General features: G+C 28.7%; 1 protein-coding gene and 1 long non-coding RNA gene across 16 annotated transcripts in view; both read right to left on the bottom strand.

Annotated features, from left to right (window-relative positions):
* Positions 1-581: 581 nt before the first annotated feature.
* LOC116414346 (uncharacterized) lies at positions 582-3,384 on the bottom strand. 7 transcript variants are annotated; one of them, XR_015293442.1, is made up of 3 exons: positions 3,190-3,384; positions 1,745-1,836; positions 582-1,609 (listed from the first exon to the last, which is right to left on the bottom strand). It is a non-coding gene; the product is annotated as an uncharacterized LOC116414346 (long non-coding RNA). The 7 variants fall into 7 exon arrangements; XR_015293437.1 differs by having other exon boundaries at positions 2,363-3,337; XR_015293438.1 differs by having other exon boundaries at positions 582-1,625; positions 2,377-3,333.
* Positions 3,385-7,187: 3,803 nt separating this feature from the next.
* The window catches only part of LOC100863451 (uncharacterized), a 93,429-nt gene continuing 79,342 nt past the window's right edge, over positions 7,188-21,274 (bottom strand). For 6 of the 9 annotated variants that reach the window (XM_086912668.1, XM_012486288.3, XM_086912669.1 and 3 more), the window contains 6 exons: positions 15,190-15,493; positions 12,498-13,034; positions 10,078-10,397; positions 9,441-9,761; positions 8,589-9,013; positions 7,188-8,100 (listed from right to left, as the gene is read on the bottom strand). In XM_086912668.1, coding sequence (XP_086768794.1) covers positions 7,850-8,100; positions 8,589-9,013; positions 9,441-9,761; positions 10,078-10,397; positions 12,498-13,034; positions 15,190-15,493 — 2,158 coding nt within the window. In that variant the 3' untranslated portion in view covers positions 7,188-7,849. Of the gene's footprint in view, positions 8,101-8,588; positions 9,014-9,440; positions 9,762-10,077; positions 10,398-12,497; positions 13,035-15,189; positions 15,508-18,676; positions 21,215-21,274 lie in introns of those variants that run through there. The other 3 variants (XM_086912672.1, XM_086912673.1, XM_003693460.4) reach the window with 2 other exon arrangements.

Below are 21,274 nucleotides of genomic sequence, written 5' to 3'. Positions count from 1 at the left end.
TTACCTATATGATATAAATCTTAAGAGTAATCTATTCATTCATCATCAAAGTGAAGAATACTCTAAAATAAGATAATTACGAAAATTATAAAATAAGGAACGTGACTTCTCTTAAAAAAAGAAAAAGAAGAAAACATATTTCTCAACTTCAATCACGAAATTCTACAAGTTTATGTTTCTGATCACGAAAAATTTATGCAATTTAACCTTCACAGAAATCAGTATTTCGATATCATTGATCTATGGGTATCTTTCAAACGGAAATTAATTTCATTCAGATGGTTTTACTCGCGTAGTAAGCATGCCCGACAAGCACGACTTAGCTAGTGTTTATACCTGAGCCTGTACATTTTAACTTGTAGCAAGAGCAAAACCTCTCGATCGGAATGGAAAGCGAGCAGCTCCGGCACGCGGTAGCCTACAGCTCGATCGAGTGGTGTTCATTCGCGCCTTAGGCTGCATGCAGACTGGCAAACAGGTCTTACATTCTGTGCTTGGTAAAAGTTTGTTACCAAACGATATCGACATTTTGAAGAGTTGTAAATTCTTTCAGAGAAATTGCAATTGAGGAAATTCTTAGATATATAGATACAGAGGCTAAAAATATATTTTTTTATATTATATAATATTACATAAAGACATTTAAAAATTTCAAGATTTTTATTAAGAATCTTAAGAACGAAATTTTTTTAATATGAAAAAGTAAAAAAAAAACAAAATGTAGAAAAATATAAAGGACATTAACAATTTATGGTATGAAGTATTTAAAGTTTAAAATTTAAATAAAAATAGAATTCATAAATTTCAAGATCTTAAAGAAAATATAAAGTTTAAAATCTCAGCTACTAAAATCTAAGAATTTCAAATTCTAATAATTAATAAAAGTCAAATGATTCAGAGTTTGGAAATTCACAATTTAAATTTTAAAAGATTTAGGGATTTTAAAATTTAGGAATTTAATCTGATGTTAAAAGATCAACAAAATATTTAAATATTAATAATTCCAGGACATAAAAACAAACTCATAAAATTTAAAGATTAATTAAAAAAGAATTAAAGATTTAAAAACAAATCAAGGAAATTCAAGATATCTAAAATAATTTTTAAATTTAATTTTTATAAAATTTTTATACATATTTTATATATATATAATATGTATAAAAATGTATCAATAACATTTGTAATCTATTAACATCAACTTACATTGTATTATTGACATAAAATATGAACATAGATATTGCTAATTGATTTACTCGAAGCCAACGGAAATTGATTTTCCAGCATTTAGTTATTATGAAAGAATTAAAATCATTTTAATTGATTAAAGAATAGATCTTGAGGTCGACATATGTATCTCCTTGCTTGTCTCGAAGCGAATCAGAGAGCTGGGCAGAGGGAGAGGCCGCATTCCAATCCTTGGAGAAAGCCTCTCGCGCATTTAACTGCGGGATGACCGCTCAGAGGTCACGTAAACGAGCTTCATGGACCCGTTAGTTCGATTCTTATGCGTGCGTATCTAATCCAAAATTATTCTATGTAATTTGTTTCTTTATTTTATTTTCTTATCTGTTGTAAATTCAAATATTCATCTTGGTATTTAGAACAGCTGCTGTAATTTCCATATTCTGTTAGATAATTAGGATTTAGAGCACATTGTACATTAATATCATATTCTTCTTATATTTATTATTATTATTATTATTTTTGTGTTGATTACAATATAAGAAAAATGATTAATACTTACATGCTATTAAAATGTAAAATAATGTAAAATATAGATAATGTAGAATATTCATCTGTTCAAAATCACTATTCCTGTCCGATTTATTGTCCACACTGAAAGTTATATCAATCACAATCTATCAATTTCTATCACATGCATCTATGAATAAAAATAAAGTTTTATGGTTATCTTCATAAGTATATGACGTGATAATATAAATATATTTTTTAAATTTAAATATTAAAATTTAAATTTTTCATAGAAAAAAATAAAAAATATAATAATTATATTAAAAGTATTCTTAATATTACTATTAATTTTAAGTTATAAAATAAAAATTTTTAAAAATCACTTACGATAAAATTAATCTTTTCTTTAATCTTATTTCTCGATTATTTAATAATTAAAAAAATAATAATTAAAGAATTTCATGTATTGAAATAATAACAATTTTTAAATTAAAGTATAAATATTAATCAAATGTAAATTATGAATATTAATCAAATATTTCACTTCTATTTTATGATACAAAGAAAAAAAATCAAAATCGAAACGATTACTTTAATAAGATCTTGTTGATTGCTATCACGACAGAGATACACATTTGAATTCAAATTGGGGAAAGTACGAAGTTGAAACCTTTGAGGACGTACACCTGCCACAAGGTGACTGCATTCCACAGTAAGGTGAAACGTAAGTAGCCGAGTACTGGAATGTATGTCGGATTTGTTGGAATATTTCACGAGTTACTATCAATATGCTGACCAATTATACATGGTATATTGTACCATCGCGCAAATCGTTTGTTTTTATAAAAGTCAGCCTACTTGCATCATGTATGATTAACTCATACAATTCAATATCTGACATGCTCTTGCTATATAATGAAATCAACCATTGACAGGTGAAATTTTCGACGTATCTTTGTAAAACGAATAGTACTATTATTTCTCTTTTTTGCTCTTTTAACTTATGTTCTTTTATTTTTAATGTAAAAAATAGGTTTTATTGAATATTAATATTATATTTTTTATTATTTTTTTTATAATTTGTTTTCTCAAATCACGCTTTATTTTAATTTTTTTGTTCAATTTTTGTATTTTTTTTAACAATCTTTTTTAATACTCTTTATCATTGTTGCATTGAACTGTGAGTTATATGTGAAATACGAATGTTTTCTTCTATTTTCTAATATTACAATGTTAAATTCATATTCTCATACATTATACAGGAAGATAATTTAAATAATTCTAAAATCTGCATAATTATAAAATATAATATTATAATTCTTAATTAAAAAAGAAAATTATTTTATTTTCAAATACATTTATTTTCAAAATAATTTCTCGCTATTTTCTTATATATTCTTCATAAAATTTCATTAATGATACCACTGGATAGAATAAAAATATTTCATATTATCACATCACAAAATGTCTGATATAATATTACATAATCGCGCATACTTAATCACTAATCAACTTATTTCGCAAAAATTTCTTTACAAAAATTATATTTAATATCAAGCACAACCGAATGACGTGAAGTGCGAACTCTTTGTATATGCGTTTATGTTTTTCTCGCGGTTAATCGAGTTTCTTGACATCGATATTGGCTAGTGATTCTCGCTCGAACGTCTTTTGGGCGTATTCACAAAGAATGTCAACATCTAGTGGAATGGCTATGAATAGAGTTAGCTAGATAAGAATGCGTTCTCTTTTTGCGTCGATCGCTTTGGCGTAACTTGCGCATGAATCAGACTTCTTGTAACGGGAAATCAAGATTCAATTCTGTGATTTAAGTAAGATGAAATGTAAAAGAAACGATCAAGATTCATTGTGGATATCTTATGGAATTTAATTTGAGTATAATTTACAATAGAGATTAAGTCACGATTCGAAGATAATTCAAATTTTTTTCTTATTTCTACTGATTTTGTATTTATAAATTCTTTTCTTAGTTGATATTTAAAATAAAAGAATTTAAATTCTTAATAAATAAAATGTTTCTGAACTTTTAAACAACCTATACCCTTTGTAAATAACCTATAATTTTGATTTAACTTATAATTTATGATTCTGATAACAATTTCATCGAAACTTAATCTCGAAATTTTTATGCAATTTTATTTCAATTTTATTATCGTGTTTTTTCCTATATTTTTTCACAAGATAGAGAAATTTATAATGAGCACAACCCACAATCTAACTTATTTGAAATAAAATTATTTGATTAAATAGATAATTCTTAATATTATGTAAATTAATGTGGTAATATATAGTGTATTATAGAAAGTTGGAAAAAATATCGGCAAGGAAATCACAATTTCGCCTACAGAATATATTTTCATGTCAGTGTTGTCATTAGACATTGACGAAAGTGTTAAGTATAAATGAAATCGCATAATTGCATATAGCTAAATTTATGGTTACTGGATCTGTCATTCCAGCCATTCTTTCCTATTACATTCCATGGTTCATAAATATTTTATATGTGTATTTGTTGTGCCTTTTTTGGCAAGTTTAGGTTAGGAGATAAGCAAAATGGAAAAATTGTACATAGTACATGTGATCATTTAAGTCCTGTAGAATATAAATAAAACATAAATAGAGAGTTTTAGAATTTGTTGAGAAATGTTAAAGAATTTCATAATAAAAGTATAGAAGTAATAATAATAATGATTTTTAATAATGAATGTTTTCTTAATAATTTCTTTTATTAAATTAGATTCTTATTTCTTTATTATTAAAATATTTATAATATATATATATATTATTTATAGTTTAAAAAAATAATAAGATATTAAAAAGATAATATAGTTTTTTAATTTATTCGATAATTTAGCAAATCGATAATAATCGAAAGCAACATTCACACTTTTCTATTTTCATTTAGTTCTCGAATATATGAATTAATCGATTCATTTTGATATGTGCAAGTTATTATAGTAAAAGTTTCTTGACAGTATGAAGAATTGATCATTTGAATCAATTGTTTTATCATCTTGTATTACTATATACTATTTTAAAAATAATATGTGTACACAATAAAATCACCGATTTATTCATTCTTAACATTTGATTTTATCAATAATCAGAACAGTTTTCGTATTATGTATAATATGATGAATTTGGTATAAAATCATTCGATATCTTAAAAATATATTGATGTAGTAAAATTCATTTTTTTATCGTTTTTTATCATATATATGAAAAAATATTTTCAAACGAAGTGAAATGGAAAAATGGAATTATATTAATAATATCAATAAAATAAAGATTTGTTATGTGGAATTAGATTCTTATGAAGATAAAAATTTAAAAGAATTAGCATTACAAAAAATAAACATATACTCGTGAAAATTGAATTTTCAATAAAGATAGAGAATCGCATGAATGTTTTATTTCCAATTCAGTAAAATAATTGAATCAATCAAAAAATCACATCGTCTGAATTAACTTTAAAAGTTGTTTTGTATATGAATCTCTGTTATTATAGTGTCAGGTGAATGTGCTGAAAGAAACTAGTACATCGCAAATGAATCTATGGAAACAATACAAGACTATAATACAGCAAGATAATCTGTGCTTGAAAAAGATTGAAAAAAGAATATCTACACGAGAACACATTCTCCTTTAAATATTTGCAAGTATCACGAATTATTTATAATTACACAATCCTAGTCTAGTTTGTACTATATATATAACATTAATCTTCAAAATGAAATTTATATAGAAATAATTTAATGAATATGGATTAAACATAATATATAATTCCATTTATATAAATTAATGTTATATATTTTTTTATGAAAACTTTTTTATACTTTATTTACTTACCGTATTATGTATTAAGTATTATTATATATATCAAATGTAAAAATATGATCATTAGGATTTAATTAATTTTTTTAAAGTTTATCATATTTAAATTAATTATTTAAATTGTTAATTTAATTATTAAATTATTTAAATATGATGATTTAATAAATTTAATTAAATAGTTGGTTTCTAAATGAGTAATAATTATGCAGATTTATATTTTTTATATTTAATAATATTAACGGCATTAGCGAAGTGAATATGATGAATAAGAAAAATGTTTCAAGAAATGTCCATATTTGCATAATTGATCAGTAAAATTGTTTCAAATATGCGATTTATAACGACATTTCATTTCAGACTATTTTAACTTTTTTAAATTATACATGTTAATGATACATAAAATAAAAGAAAAATATTTTCCAAAATTTTTATAGTTTTTCATATTTTGTTGAAGTAAATCCTTAAAAGCAAGAAAAAAAGACAAAATCATACACAGATTAAATAATTCTTTTAATTTATAAAATTAAAATTAAACTTCTTTTACTACTTTTCTTTTCAAATAAAATAAAATTTCATCTCTTTCAACATTATTTTAAATTAATCAATTTTTACAAAATTCATTTAAACTACATAATCTCTTTGCAGGTCATGAGAGTTCTTAGAGCAATTACATAATTCTATGTTTTCTTGGATTATCATGACATAATCATGTAATTTCATTCAAACACGCATTCATCTAAAGTATTCGATAAGCTGAGATGCGAAATATGAATTGTAGATATATACCGTACGCTAATATAGCATTTCTGTCTTTCGTAACATGGCACGATCTTTGATTAGAAATATTCGTAGATAATAAATCGGCGTAGCTTATTCTTCTGGCTCTTCTGACGGTCAGTCATAAACCAGAGATCTCTCTCGCGTGAAATAAGAGAAAGTTAGAGAGAAGGAGAGAGGGGGAGAGAAAGAGAGAGATTTTATGAGTATAACAAGTAGCCGAGATAGTGGCATAACAACAGGCGTCTCGTGCTGAGAGAAACCACTTTCGCTCTTTTCGCTGCTCAACCGTGCGTTTTCATTTTTCTCCTCTTTCTAATCAGACGACAGACATCGCGTAGTTTCGTCTACTGTTAGATCTTGCAGTTGTTAACATAGTACACCATACTGATTTCTATCCGCAATTTCGATTGTAGGTTACGCACATTTTGTAGAACGATTGTTGAACAAAGTTTTTACGAGCTTTCCAAACATTATTTTATAATTGATCTTACCTTAGATTCAAATAGAAAGCGATATTTTCAATATAGAAAAATATTATTGAATTAATTTGGTTGATTGTTCTTTGAATAAAGATTAGTGAAATAGGATAAAATTTAAGAAAATTAATTTTGAAATAAATCTATAAATTTGATAGGAAAATTGTAAGATGATTTTACTTTGATTTCTAGCTTATGTAATGTTAAAGATTTTTGAACAATATAATATTTCTAAAAATACAATCTCTCAAAGAAAATTAACAAGAAAATCCCTCCTTCGATCATATAATCAATTTGAAATATATATATATATATATATTAATTTAGTTTATATAAAAATATATGGAAGAAAAGAAGGTGATTAATATCAATATCACGACACAATTACTTCCATAGACTTCGTTTCAATTTATTTTGCGAATACTTTTCAGATTGTCTACATCTCGGTCCGAACGCTCTTCATTTGTACTTATAGCATAACGTAATGCAGTTGCATCACGGTTAAATACTTGTAATTGTTTCATGTGAAGTAGAGTCTTTGTAACCAATGCTCTTATCACAGATCGTTGTCTGAAAAAATTACAGAACAATCGAATCTTGTAGAAGAACACGGCACTTGTTAAAAATGTTATTTATTAGGAATGGCAATGGTAATAAAATATAATATTATCGTCATCGTAATTATAAAATACATTCAACGGGGTAATAAAAATAGAAGGAGAAGCGCGATCTTCGCGATTGTTTGGTATTCACGAGTGATCGTATCGGAAGTACGTTTTAACTATGTACACGAGGAATATATTAAAAATCCTCTCTGGAGTTTAGTTCGCACTCAAAGTCGAGTCTCGACTGTGAAAAATTTTGCAAATCTCGGTTACATCGATTTTAGGAACTCTTCTTTTTATTTGTGTTCGTTCATGTTTCGCGTTGTTCGTCGATTCGAGACTTGCACGAATCTATTCCTCACGTCGTATAATCGCGAAACAAAAATTTTCCTCGAGGTAATACATTGATATAAAAACTATTCTACACTCTCGAAGATATCATCAGGATACGATGCATTTATCTGTATCTCTCTGCGTTTGATTCGACGTCGAGGATGTCGGTGTACGTTTCCTTGCACATGCAACTGCATCATTGGGCACGTAAGAGATTCTAACACCGCCATATGCTCTCCTTGGAGGTAAGGCATAAGCTGCAGCTTCGTCGGAACTGCTTGACGAGCTACAGGTGGAACAGCAGGATTCAATGTCTTCTTCTTCGCCGTCTATCCTCGATTTTGAGTTTCCAGCGATACCTGGAATAAATCATAAAGTTAATATAATAATCATAAAAAATGTAATAAGTATACATTTTAAAAATCTATTCATTAAATCATAAATATAATATAAATATAAATATAAATAAAATAATTATAGACAGTTTAATGAATTAATTAAACAGTAAAAAAAAATCATGCTTACTAGATAGAATAATATAGTATATATAACAATAAATTTATATCAATAATACATATATACAATAAATATAACACAACAATTACACATATATTAAAAATAGATAACATAATAAATATAATGTATATAATTCTTGTGCTATACAATAGAATAAAAATTAAAAAACTTCAAGAATTTTTTCTTTTCAATTGATTTATCAATCTTTTTAAAATTTCACTATATTATAGCCAAGATAAACATTTTAAAAGATTTAACATTTTTTGTCTCGGTATAATTGATTCTTCTTTGGAATTTTGTTGCGTTATTCAAAACAAGAAAATTTACACACCCCAAGAGGATGTGTCAGCCACTTCCTCCGATTGTAAGCTTCTCGATCGAGACACGTTTGTTCTCGATAGCGATGTAAGCGGAGGAGAAGGCGAAGATGACGAATTCCTATCATTATCAGGCGACAGGGGAACACGGGAGGAACTCGCCGCGTGATCGTTCATGTCCAAGTCACCCTGAAACCGCACGCGCCGCGATGTTGGTGTCGGAGGGTCGGTTTGACCGACAATGAGGGTCGTAGGCGATGTCGCCGATTCTAGCACAACCCCGGTCGCGACAACACCGGTCGATGTAGACGTTGATGCCGATGCTGATGCTCCAGATGATGGTCGGGGAGGTGGTGGTAGCTCTGGCATGCTTGATGCATGGGAAGGAGCGCAATTCTGGATGCATCTTAATGGCTCACGATCTCTCGCTTGCATCAACCTATGAAAAAAAGATTTATAATGGTTAATTTATGTGATTGTTTGATTTTGTTTTGTGAACAGTATTGCAGTAATTATATTGTAATTATAAATAGATTAATTAGTTTGATAGATTAGTTTGTTATGTATAATTTAAAGAAACAGTTGAATTTTTTTTTACTGACATTTAACTATAATTAATTAAAAGAAAACTTTAATTTGTATAACTTTTTTTTATATAAATACTTTCATAATATTCTTGTGATTTTATTAATAAAAATAATCGCTTTTATAATTAAAAATCTTATATTCTATGATTGATATTAATTGATCTTGAATTATTGCTATGCATTATTCTACATAGGAATATATTTTTAAAGTTAAGAAACAATTTTAAATCTTTATTTTAATTTTGTTGAAAAAACTAATTTATTGACAAACTAATTTACCTTCCCAATTCATTACGATTTTCTTCTGGATGAGAACTACGTTCCTGAAGAAGTCTTTCGAGATTCCTCTCGAGTAATACACGATCAAGACCATTTGATCTGGAACTACTCGAAGGAAACGTTTCAACCGGAAATTCAGGGCTTAAAGTGCTTTGCGTAGGTGTTGTCGCTAGAGAAGCAGATGTTTGATGCTTTCTATTCATCCGAGGTGAATTACGTGGTGAACAGAGAGTATGTCTGGATCCAGGTGGTGGTGGAGGTGGTGGTGGGGGTGGTGGACTCGAGGAACCTTCGCTTGGAGGTGGTGGTCTCCGGCCAGTTCTATAAATTGAATGATAAAATGAATTCTTAATTAAAATTAAAACTTAAAGATCATTAAAATGAATTAGAACAATGAATCTTTGCTTTGTCAGAATAAAATTTTCAATAAAAAGACAGAAAAATTAAAAAGCAGATAATTAAATGAAACAAGTGTAATATTGCATATAAAAAATTTTTATAATAATAAAAATTCTCAACCAACAATTAAATATGATGACTAAATTAAACTTAATTTAAGTTTTTTAATTGTACTTTTTAAAAAATTCTTCATTCTTAATCATATAAAAGTTTGAACAATGAATTGAACAATGATTACCTAAGGAAGGAAGGTGGTGGTGGTGGTGGTCCAGCAGAAGAATCACTTGGCGTCGTTGGTAGTTCCCCTTTGCTACAGGCAATACTGCAATAAATGGCACCTCTCCGTGGAAGAAATGGTCGTCCAAGAAGGGATGTGCGACAAGTGGCGCAACAGAAGCAAGCTTCGGTTGCGTGCCAGTGTTGACCCTCGTGCGACATTTGCCCTTGATCGACACCAATTGGTTCGCCACAACTGTCGCAATACTCGGCGAACGAGGCATCAAAACATCGGAGACAGTAAGGTCTGCCTTCTCTCATCACGTACCTTTGACCCCCGAGCTGAAATTGTTCAATGAATTATTAAAAAATACGCCTATTATTAGCATAATAACTAATTATATTTTTATGTGTGTATGAAAGTATTTTTAAATCATTATCAATATTGATGGTCAGGATTAAAAACATATTTATCTTATTAGGAAAATAAAAAAGTAGTAAGATATTATATTAGAATAAATAATTCATAATAAAAAGTAGATTAGTTTTTTATCTAAAATCATTTAAATTTATATTATTATTATTTAATTATTTAAAATTTTTTAGAATAAATACCAGAGAAAAATAAAATAAAGGAATTATTTAAAACTTTAGTTCAAGATAGTTTTACTTTATTTTAAGCAATGTAGAAATTTTGATTTAATTATATAATTATTATTCAATATGCAAAATTGAATCTATCAATATCATATGTAGAGATATATAGTCATCATAATATTAATCGATAAAATATTAAAAATCTATTTATTAAATTACAATTATTCATCATTCTCTTCATCTCTCAACGATTTAACAAAATAAAAAAAAGACACGCTTTCATTATCAAATTCCATTCATTCTTATTAATCCATTTCGAAGTTTGATACATTGTTACAAGCATATCATACTGGATAATCACAGATCTCCAGAGTATAGAAATGGCAACACACAATTTGTGTCGATCGTAATTTTAATTCCATTGTTCATTATCGAATCAGATCGGCCGATAAGATGTTTCGTGTAGTGTATAATCATCTGTATGATCGTGACATTTATCGACACCTTGATTCAATGAATTATCGTGTCGCATGTCCTGGACGGGTATCATGGGAATATAAAGGGCGCAGTTCTGAAGCTGACAGTTAAATCGTTCCGCCGTTCCATCCCAAATGACTCTCGGAGGACATCTCCTCTGATGTAAATAATTGTTATGTCGCAAAAAGCGTCAATAAACTGCTGCCCTTTGCTTGTCACTCAATACGTTTACTAGATGAGAATAGCATCTGCTTTTTTTTCAAAGTTTTTTATTCATATATATTTAATAAAATACTTGTGATATAGATTCTTGTGTGTAGTTAATGCGTTTTAAGTGATAAAATTACAATATGTATTATCATACGATTTAATCTGATAGTGAGAAATTAAGTAAACGTGTAAGCCAAGCATTGATTAATCGTGTACGATAAGTAAGAAGAGATAATTTCCATTAATATAGATCAAAAGTTATAAATTGTGAAACCAAATGAGATATTTATTTTTTCTATTTAACAGTACTTTTTAAATTCTAGTTTTGAATTCATCGATTTACTTTTGAGAATGAGAAACAATTTATTTTTATTACTTATTAAATTATACTTTTGATAGAAATGTTAAAGAACGACTTAAAAAATAGAAATGAATTTGAACATCTTGAATATATATTTAGCAATAAGTGTTTAACTATCAATATTGAGATGCACATATTCGTTTTTACTTATAAATGCATAATACATAATTCATGAATTTCACTCGCTTAATATTCATGGACAGTTAGTAACATCATTTTTAACTGTATTTGAAAGAGACGAAACAGAATTGTATAATTGACTTTGAATAACAATAAGAAATATTTAACAAAACCTCATTGATCTATTCTAATAATTGATGTATTCTAATAACTTAATTTAATCTACACTTATCATTTTATCATTCCAATAAGCTTAACTATAAAAAATGAAGAAAAATACTCTATTTCTTCTAATAATAATCTTGTTCTCATAAATTTTTTATTAATTTCAGTGCAATAGTAATGCTAGATTCAAAAAATAATCATTGACTTGGATATCATACTGTTTCTCTGCGAAGCTCTACATTTCATTATAAAACAGGGAACATATAATAATTGAATAATTGAATTGATTAACCAATTGAAAAATCATAGAAAAACATCACATATTTATGTCTTTGTGAACTTTTCAGATTCATGGCAATTGATTCACATGCTGATCCGATTCGAATACCTTTAAAAAGAAGAAATTCAATACAATCATCAAAATCATTCGCTCCTATCTGACCTAAAGTCTCGATGTTCCTAATTATTTCAATTACCGATATATTCGCCATATTTTCATATTCAATGTTTACCTGCCGATCGCACTCGAGGCACGCAAAGTGCCTCATATGCCACGCCCTCCCTTCCGCCTCTGTGCATTCGTCGGCAAGTATGATCTCGTCACAAGCACAGCATCTCGGCTTCAACGTTTCCGCGTGGTGCCTGCCGCAGTATAGCCTGCCATCCCTCCAGAAGTATATCAGGTCGACGAGCAGCTGCCTGCATACGCAACAGACGAAGCAGGCCGGATGCCAGAGGGCGGATGGTCCGGCGCGGCTCGCGGCCACTGCCATCTCGCCGGCGGCGATCGGCCTGCTACATTCGCGGCATCCGGCGCCGTGGGGCCTGTCCAGCTGGCTCGCGTGTCCTCGTCCAAGCGCTTCGCGTTTCCGCTGCGCGGCGAACACCCTTAGCTCCCGCTTCTCCTCCTCGGTTAGCCCGCTACAGTACCGTGCCTCGTTGTCGTGCGGTGGGAGTTGTTGCAGCAGCTGCTTCACCCGTTCCCGCTCGCCGGCGCTGCCCGCGTACGGGATCTTGTCTTCCGGTAGTGCACTGAAGTACAGGTGTACCTGTGACACATGGCGCGAGAAAATGGTAATTAAGAGCAACATGCTGTGAAGTATTATAGCAGATTTTTCTGGCTGAGATGTGGCTACCATGATATGTTAATATTAAATATATTGGGTATGGTGTTTTCGAGGAAGAAAGGAAGAAGATTAATTTGGTAGTTGAATAACAGGAGGACATTTCTTTTTTTTGACGTAAATAGTAAGTTGTAAGCTTGAATCTTTTTTTTTTTTTTAAACCTTAAAAAATATAATATAATTAGAAATTAGATTTAAAAATTTATAGAAATTGTAGAAACGACGTTATTATATTGTTTTAGAATTGAAAAGGAAATACTTTTGATATTGATATTGAATTTGATGTTATAATCTGTTTCATAAGTTTCTTTTCTCTTATTTTTATGAAATAAAATTTTATATTATAAAATTCTTATTATTATTTATCAAATAGAAAATATATTACAAGAATCTTTGCATTAGAAATAATGTTGTTTGCTTGAAGAGATGAAGATTCGTTTGATAAAAAGTATTTATGTGTAATGAGAGAAAATTAATTGATCTTTTGAAAACTGTTTTTCAATGCTGTTCAACGATACTGAATTATTTATTTTTATTTTTCTTTGACAATAAATCTCATAGAGATATATGTAGATAAATAGAACTCAAATTATTGCTTTAGATAATTATCATAAATAGAGATAAAGAATGTACTATATTATTTTAAAGAATTTTATATTTCATGTTATGAATTATCAGCAATAAATCAGATACTTAATTACATGATATATAATGCTATATAACAATATGTACAAGAATAATATAAAAATATATTCTTTAGAAAATTCTATCATTATAAATATAGATATAAAATTATTATTAATATCTGTAATGTTAATTTTCAATTATATAATAACAGAACTTTCAATATAAAAGTGATAAAAATAGTATCAAATTTTTATAAAAATAATATATATAAAAATTTATATATAATTTATATATATATATATATATATATATTATATATATATATATATATATATGTGTATTTTAATATAGCTTTGAAACTACTACGTAGCTCTTAGATTATGTGATATGAAAATGCATTATATGAGATTTAATCTACACGTATATGTACTTAATTTTTTTGTTTTTATCACTATACAAGGAATAATGGAATAAATAGAATTTATCTATAAAATTTTCCATATTAATTGTGAAAAAAAAAATAATAAAAATAAGAATAATTTAATCATTTTTTAATAACAATCATAGTAAGTTTTACGAGGTTAGTCGAAGAGAAGCTGAAAGCTTTAGATATATATCATGATGCTCGATATTCATCATTCATGAATAATTCAGAAATGAAATGCTTACAGTTACACGAGACACGTGACGGTCTCCTCTCTTGAACAAAACATTAGTAGAATAGTCTGTAATAATGTTTTATTTCGCTTACGGGATCGATATAACTCGAATCATCTTTGACTTATATCTTTTGATGTTTTTATTCAGTAAAAAAATAAATATAGATAGAAGCGAAACAGGGAAGAGCAATGAACCTATAATCCATAATATATGAATAATGGCAATAAAAGCAAGCTTTAATTTTTTATAACCATTTGACAACATAAATTTAAATTTGATATTTTAGAAATGGAATATTATATAATTTTATCATTTGTATTTTTGCATGAAATAAAAAATCTTTTATAAATATTATAACAATAATTTATTGATATTAGGAATTATTTTAGATAAAAAAAAAAATGAATAAATAGAATGTCTAAAATTTAAAGAAATAAAAAAAAACGATTATTTTGATGAAGTAAAAAATTTTAATTATACTCATCCAAAATTTTGCAAATATGTCTTCTTTTTTTTATGCACGTACAATCTACAATTTATGAATTAAATTTTATAAGAAAATTATTAAACATATAGCATAGCTAATAAAATCATGAACAACAGAAATCTAATATTAATTCAACTTTCTTGATTTAATTTAAAAAAAAAAGAAAAAAGAAAATGAAGATATTTCAAATTAAAAATAAGCGAAAAAAGTTTTTAAAAATGAAGAACGAAGAGATAAAATCGATTACAATCAAGGGAACATCAATATGTCAGTGTTCTAAGCGTGTCAAGTAAGTTATTTTCTTACTTGATCTGGCCTGAGACCTGGCGGGACCCACGTGTATTCTTCGAGCGCGCATCCGCTGTCATCGTCGCTTTGAGAATGCCTCTGATGATGCATCAGGGCCTCCTGAAGGGCGAGGCCCGGCGGAGCCGGTTGCACGGGACTCTTGAAGGGTTCCTGATGAGAAGAACCGGCGGCCCCACTCTGGAAAGCCATGGCCATGGCCATCGGCGGACCAGGACCGAGGCCGAGTCCCGAGGGACCACCCGCCTCCGTCGAAGTCCGCTGATGTTCCTCCCTGGGACACCTGCAGCTTCTGCACACCTTTCTGAAATCAGAATTCTGGATTAAAGTGAAGCGGTCTAGAGATAACCAGATCCTTGATCCTTCTTTATTGTTTAATTTTGCATTAAAGATAAGTTGATATCTGATTTTTGAATCGAATCGAAAGTCTTGAAAAGTTTTTTAGCTTGTAAAAAATTAAATTTTTATGTTTTATTTTTTATCCATGTAATGGATTAGAAATTATAAAATTTATTAATTTGAAGTTTGAAAAATTTAGATGTGTATATATTTTTTTATAGCTAATTATATTATTTTTATGAAATAATTTGAGAATAATAATTGATAATGAATAATAATAATTAGAATGTTAATTAAAACATGATAATTTATATCAGTATATTTTTATTTTAGCGTTATCCAAGTTATTTCTAATAAATTTGCCAAATCTATATTTATTAAATTTTATAGTTTTTATTTTATAGTAAGGTAACTTACTATTATAATAATTATAATATTATATATATTTTATAGTATAGTAAATTTACAATAGATTTCATTTAACATTAATTTTATAATTCTATTTTATACGTATGAAACTACATAATTTTTTAATTTTATAGCAGATAATTTTACTTCAATTATGAAATATTTAAATTTTATATTGATAAATGTTATTATCTAATTATTATATATTATATAAATTATTATATTAAAAGTTTGCATTATTATTACTTTTTTACAAGATTATTATAATAAAATAAAATTTTTTAAAATGTTCTAAAATAAAAATTCACATTGATTTTAATGATAATACAAAAAATCATAATTAAGAAAATACTGATCAATATATTAATCAATATAAAATAATTAATTATAATAATTAATATAATACATAAAATTAATTAACATATGCATGATGTATAATTTATTAATATAATATATAAAATATAGATTCGTCTATAAAAGAAAAATTAAATCCAAGAAAGAATTTCAACTAAATCTATTTATAATTGAAACATGAATTTACTAAATGATGAATTTATATTAAAAATGAGATGTATATCACCATGAAAAAAAATAATAATAAGAACGTCAATATTGAAAAAATTTTAATTGATTTTAAATTAATATCTAAAGTATTAAAAATTTTTTATATGGTATGCAATAACGAACTTATGTAGTAAAGCACGAGTTGCATATTAATGCAGCAAAAAGTTCCAAGAATACATTCTTTTTCCAGAGGAAGTGATAAATTCGTTTCCCATCAATTCGAAGAAACTAAAAGATCTTGATTGTATGTATACTCTTCAATTTTGATAAAGAAAAAAAATTTATAATCATAAAATTAATATATCCTTTAATTTCAACTGAAAAATAAGAGAACTGAATGTAATCAAAAATAAAATTAACGGACACACGAAACATTAAAATTCCTTAATTTTAGTTAAAAAAAAATAGAGAAGAAAATAAATTTAAATAAAATTGAAATATTATCTTCGAACCAAAAATTAAAACCAACATCTAGTAATTTCAGGCCAATATAATATTGGTATAATAATATTGGTTCAATTAAAAAAACACGAGCACATATACTACACATATAGATAGAAAATTTATTTAATCCGTAAAAGAAAGAAGAGAAAGAAAAAAAAAAGAACAACGCGTTAATTCACTTTCAAGTCGAAAAGTACGCATGTACAATTTAGGAGGTAGTTTATCATCAAGATGCATGATACGAGAGAAAGAGAAAGATTGCAAGAGATACCGTGACAAGAAAGCCTATTTGCATGAAAGACGATGAATTGGCGGCGAGTGGTAAGCCTGATTATACAGTAACCAGCGGCAAAACATTTGTTTCCATCGAAATCTCATATAACTACTAGACAGCGAGATCTAGTGAACAAGTTTGTATAAAAATTAAAGTAAAAATTTTAATTTAAAAACTAATTCATTTTAAGAACAAATGATGGAATGAAGGAACTCAATTTTCAATGAGAAAGTGCAAATTTTGTTTGGTAATAGATAATTGCTCAAATTACGTACTAAAACAGTACTTATTTAGATATCATATTCTTTAATAGTTTATTAGATCTAATATTAAAAATCAGATTTTAATCAAGCTTAATCCTAATCTTCATTGCTTTTATTTTATTTCTTTTATTAATTTCTACAATTTTATTCTAAATTAGTCTCAAACAATGAATCAAATTTTAATTTATAATCTTAATTGAAATTAATCTCAAATTTTAATTTCAATTTTATTTTTATCTGGCAATAAAATCTTTATAAATATTATAATTTATGAATTTGTATTATTATTTGAAAAATTAAATATTATTATTTCAAAAATTCATTTTTTCCATTCTATTCAATTTTAAGATTAAATAGAATAAACTTTTCTTTCTTTCTAATATAATAATTACAATATCAAAATTAAATGATATCGAATATATGTAGATTATATATATTGATATTTTATTATATTAGTATTATTTAATTTTAATGTAATAAATTTTATAACGAATAATTTAAGTTTATATGTATTCTATAAGAAATATTACTTGTCATTGAATCATTAGTTCGTCATTAATTTAACACATTTATGATGTTTAAAACATTTATGAAATGCTATTATACTTGTAGATATAAATTAGATAGCTTCATAATCATAACATATACTTTAAAGTAATGTACCATCAATAAATATCTAGAAGTATTTATTAAGTATCATTAAAAATCAAAAAATCTTTAAAATAAATCTCCAAAACATTTATGAAGTGCTCCTATACATGTATAAATATAATGTATATATTATTATTATATATATATATATATGTATATATTATATGTATATATGTATATATAAATATTATGAGCAGTGTTATAAGCTAATAATCATTAAAGTAATATACTCAATGTAACTAATCAATAAATCTTCTAAAATATTTATTAAGTATCATCAAGAAATATTAATAAATTCTCTTCCTGAAGTTCTTGAAATCCTTTACAATTGATTTAACAAAATCTCAAATGTCTAACGTCAAATCATTAAAATTGATAATAATCAACATAATACGAAACATTTTGCAATCACATTCTCTACATTCTTTCAAAGAATTTAACCGCTTTGCTGAAAAAGAACATTACTAAAGTAATATTCCTATCATCAAACAGGCTACCAAACAAAAAACTTTCCCTCAAACAGGTCGAAACGAGATTAACTCACTCTGCAGAAGCAGCGACATCGTAACCCGAATGCACAGAACCGCAATCGGCTACCACTGGCTCTCCCGTAATTCTGCGTTCGTTTTCAAACGCTGCGACGTCATGAGTATTGTTCAGATATTCCACACACTTCTCCGTGGGACTAGTTCTAGCCGCGGCCAAAGCTGGACAGCCGACGACAACTCCAACCACATCATCTTCCTCGTTTCCATCTTCACGATTTCTCAAAAAGGCATCCAGATAATGTTCGTCGGTAGAGGGCAACTCATACACAGCACTAGACGTCCAATTGGTAGATAGATCCCTTTGAATAGCGGATTCATCGTCTATTTTATTGACTTGATCGTTCTTCCTGGCGTAAAGTTTACGAAGATAAGCTTCCTGGTGGCTCCTGGTCGCCCAGCAGCCACCCTGCCACCATCTTTTCGATCCCAGAACCGAGGTCTTCCGTCTTCTCGCTAAACTCGACATTACTTTCTATTTACGAGGTAGAAGTTGATCTATATAATTGTCATCTGAATGATATAATATTCGTAAAGAGCATTATTTATGATTCATTGCATAATTTGATTGTAATTAATTAATCGATTTAATTTTTTTTTTTTTAATCTTTAGTTCAATAAGGTCATCTTTTAATATCAAACATTTTGTATTCCTGTATTAATGATATCGCAATTAGTATGCAATTGATCTTTTCGTCAATAAAAAATAAATCTTCTTTCATTCATGTTCTGTCTCAAGAGTTGACAGGATCGTGTTCGGAATCCAAAAAGTGTTAAAGCCAAAAGATGAAATTCGATGATTCCGTGCATGTCGTCATCAACCCAATACTCCATCGAGGTCAAAAGATATCCTTATTTCTCTATGTGTTATTCCATATAATTTTACAGTTTTACGGAAGACAAAGACAAAAAGATAACATTGACGTTCATATGACGGGATATCATGTTTCTTTTCGGTTTCTCTGGTTGGCACGCGCTCTTAGAGAACACCAAGAGGACTCTCCAAGACAAGGACAAGTCAGAGAGATAGAGAAAGCGAGTACTGCGAGGAAGGAAGGAGAAAAGAAAGGTAGTAGCTAGTGGAGAGCAAGGGAAGAGACAAAGACGAAGCGAGGAAGGAGCAACAGAGAGGAATGAAGCGAAGAGAGAGAGGATAGAATGTACAGAATCGAAAGAGAGACGAAGAAGGGTGAAGGAGAGGCAATCTGTAAGAGTACGTATAACCGGTAGTACAGCCGGAGATTAACGTTTTAATACGCGGCAGTGTGGCCGAATGTACAAAGGGAATTGAGCGAACGATAACGTTTCACGCTGATTCTCGAATCGATCTATCGGTTTTCCTTCCTTCGCCGCCTGGGATTCACACAGTTATCTCTCTTAAGCATTAATTTCCGATCACCGCTCTCACTACGGTCATTCTCTCTAGTGGATCGTATTTGTTTCACGTCCAAGCTTTGACACGCGACGTGTCAATCTATTCCGAGACCAGCCTGATAAATCGAAATCTCAAATATCTTTAGCCCAGTCAATCACTGATCCATATGGTCCAAAATTGCTAACAATTTTTCAAAAACAATGATTTTAATCCTGTTACAAAACGGTATCACAAAATTGGAATATCAACGATTAACTGTCAAACACAATCATCAAGAATCTTCTCGTTGTATACACTTAATTTTAATTGATCTTCAGGCTGAAATACACACAAAACTTGCGAATGTATGAAAAAAATAGATAATTAAAGGCCCACGCGGTTAATTGGCAATAGTATAGAATCGCATTAAAAAGCTTCTAGAAGCAGCGTTCTCATCCTTCCTACTCGGGCGTGCTGAGGCCGGGCGGACACTGAGCATGCTATGGGACCGCTACGAGCAGGAGAGGTGCGGGGCAAGGGCGGCTGCCGGCTGCTAGAAAGCCGCCTCAAGGGAGGGAGAACGAAGGCCCGTTCTCGAACTCAGGTTGTTACGCCGCTGCACTGTGTGTAACTTCCACGCCACCAATACGAGTTCGTCTATCCCCACTATTGCACCGCGATGCCTGCTGAGCCTCCCGATATATTTATATTCGTTTCTAATATGTGTGGCGTGTCAGGGCCCGACGCCTCGCCAAGAGGCCCCTTTTGAGTACGCGCGCGCACTCCAGTCATGTCGGTCCGGCATCATTCCACGAGGGCCTGTGCGTGCTGCGACCACAACCGCACCCCGAGGCCACAATCTGCTGCAACACTATCGCCTCGCATCGATAGTCTCGCGTGAACGTTCTTAAGGAACACGGAGACATTAGTTGAGGAAAATTGAGTGCGGTTTAAGTGGTTTACTCGAAACATTGATTTTCTTTGATTTCAGCGCTATTCAATTTTTTCAATTTGTTTTTCAAGTGATGATACATTTTTTCGATTATTTAATAATCTGAAAATTAGTAATATTACTTTAATTAAAAAATTTTCATAAATTTTGATTTTATATATGATAGTATATATAATATTGTATATAATGTAATAACTAATATTTTAACTAAATTCTTGAAATCTGATATAAAAATATTAGATTTATAAAATTTTATCCTATTGAAAGGTAAATTTTTAATTTCTTAAATAA

This window comes from Apis florea, unplaced genomic scaffold, assembly GCF_048593485.1.
Source record: "Apis florea isolate Af1SG1 unplaced genomic scaffold, ASM4859348v1 contig_3493_pilon, whole genome shotgun sequence".
Lineage (NCBI taxonomy): Eukaryota > Metazoa > Arthropoda > Insecta > Hymenoptera > Apidae > Apis > Apis florea.
Note: the sequence above shows the minus strand (reverse complement) of the source record. Positions and strands in the feature narration are given on the sequence as shown.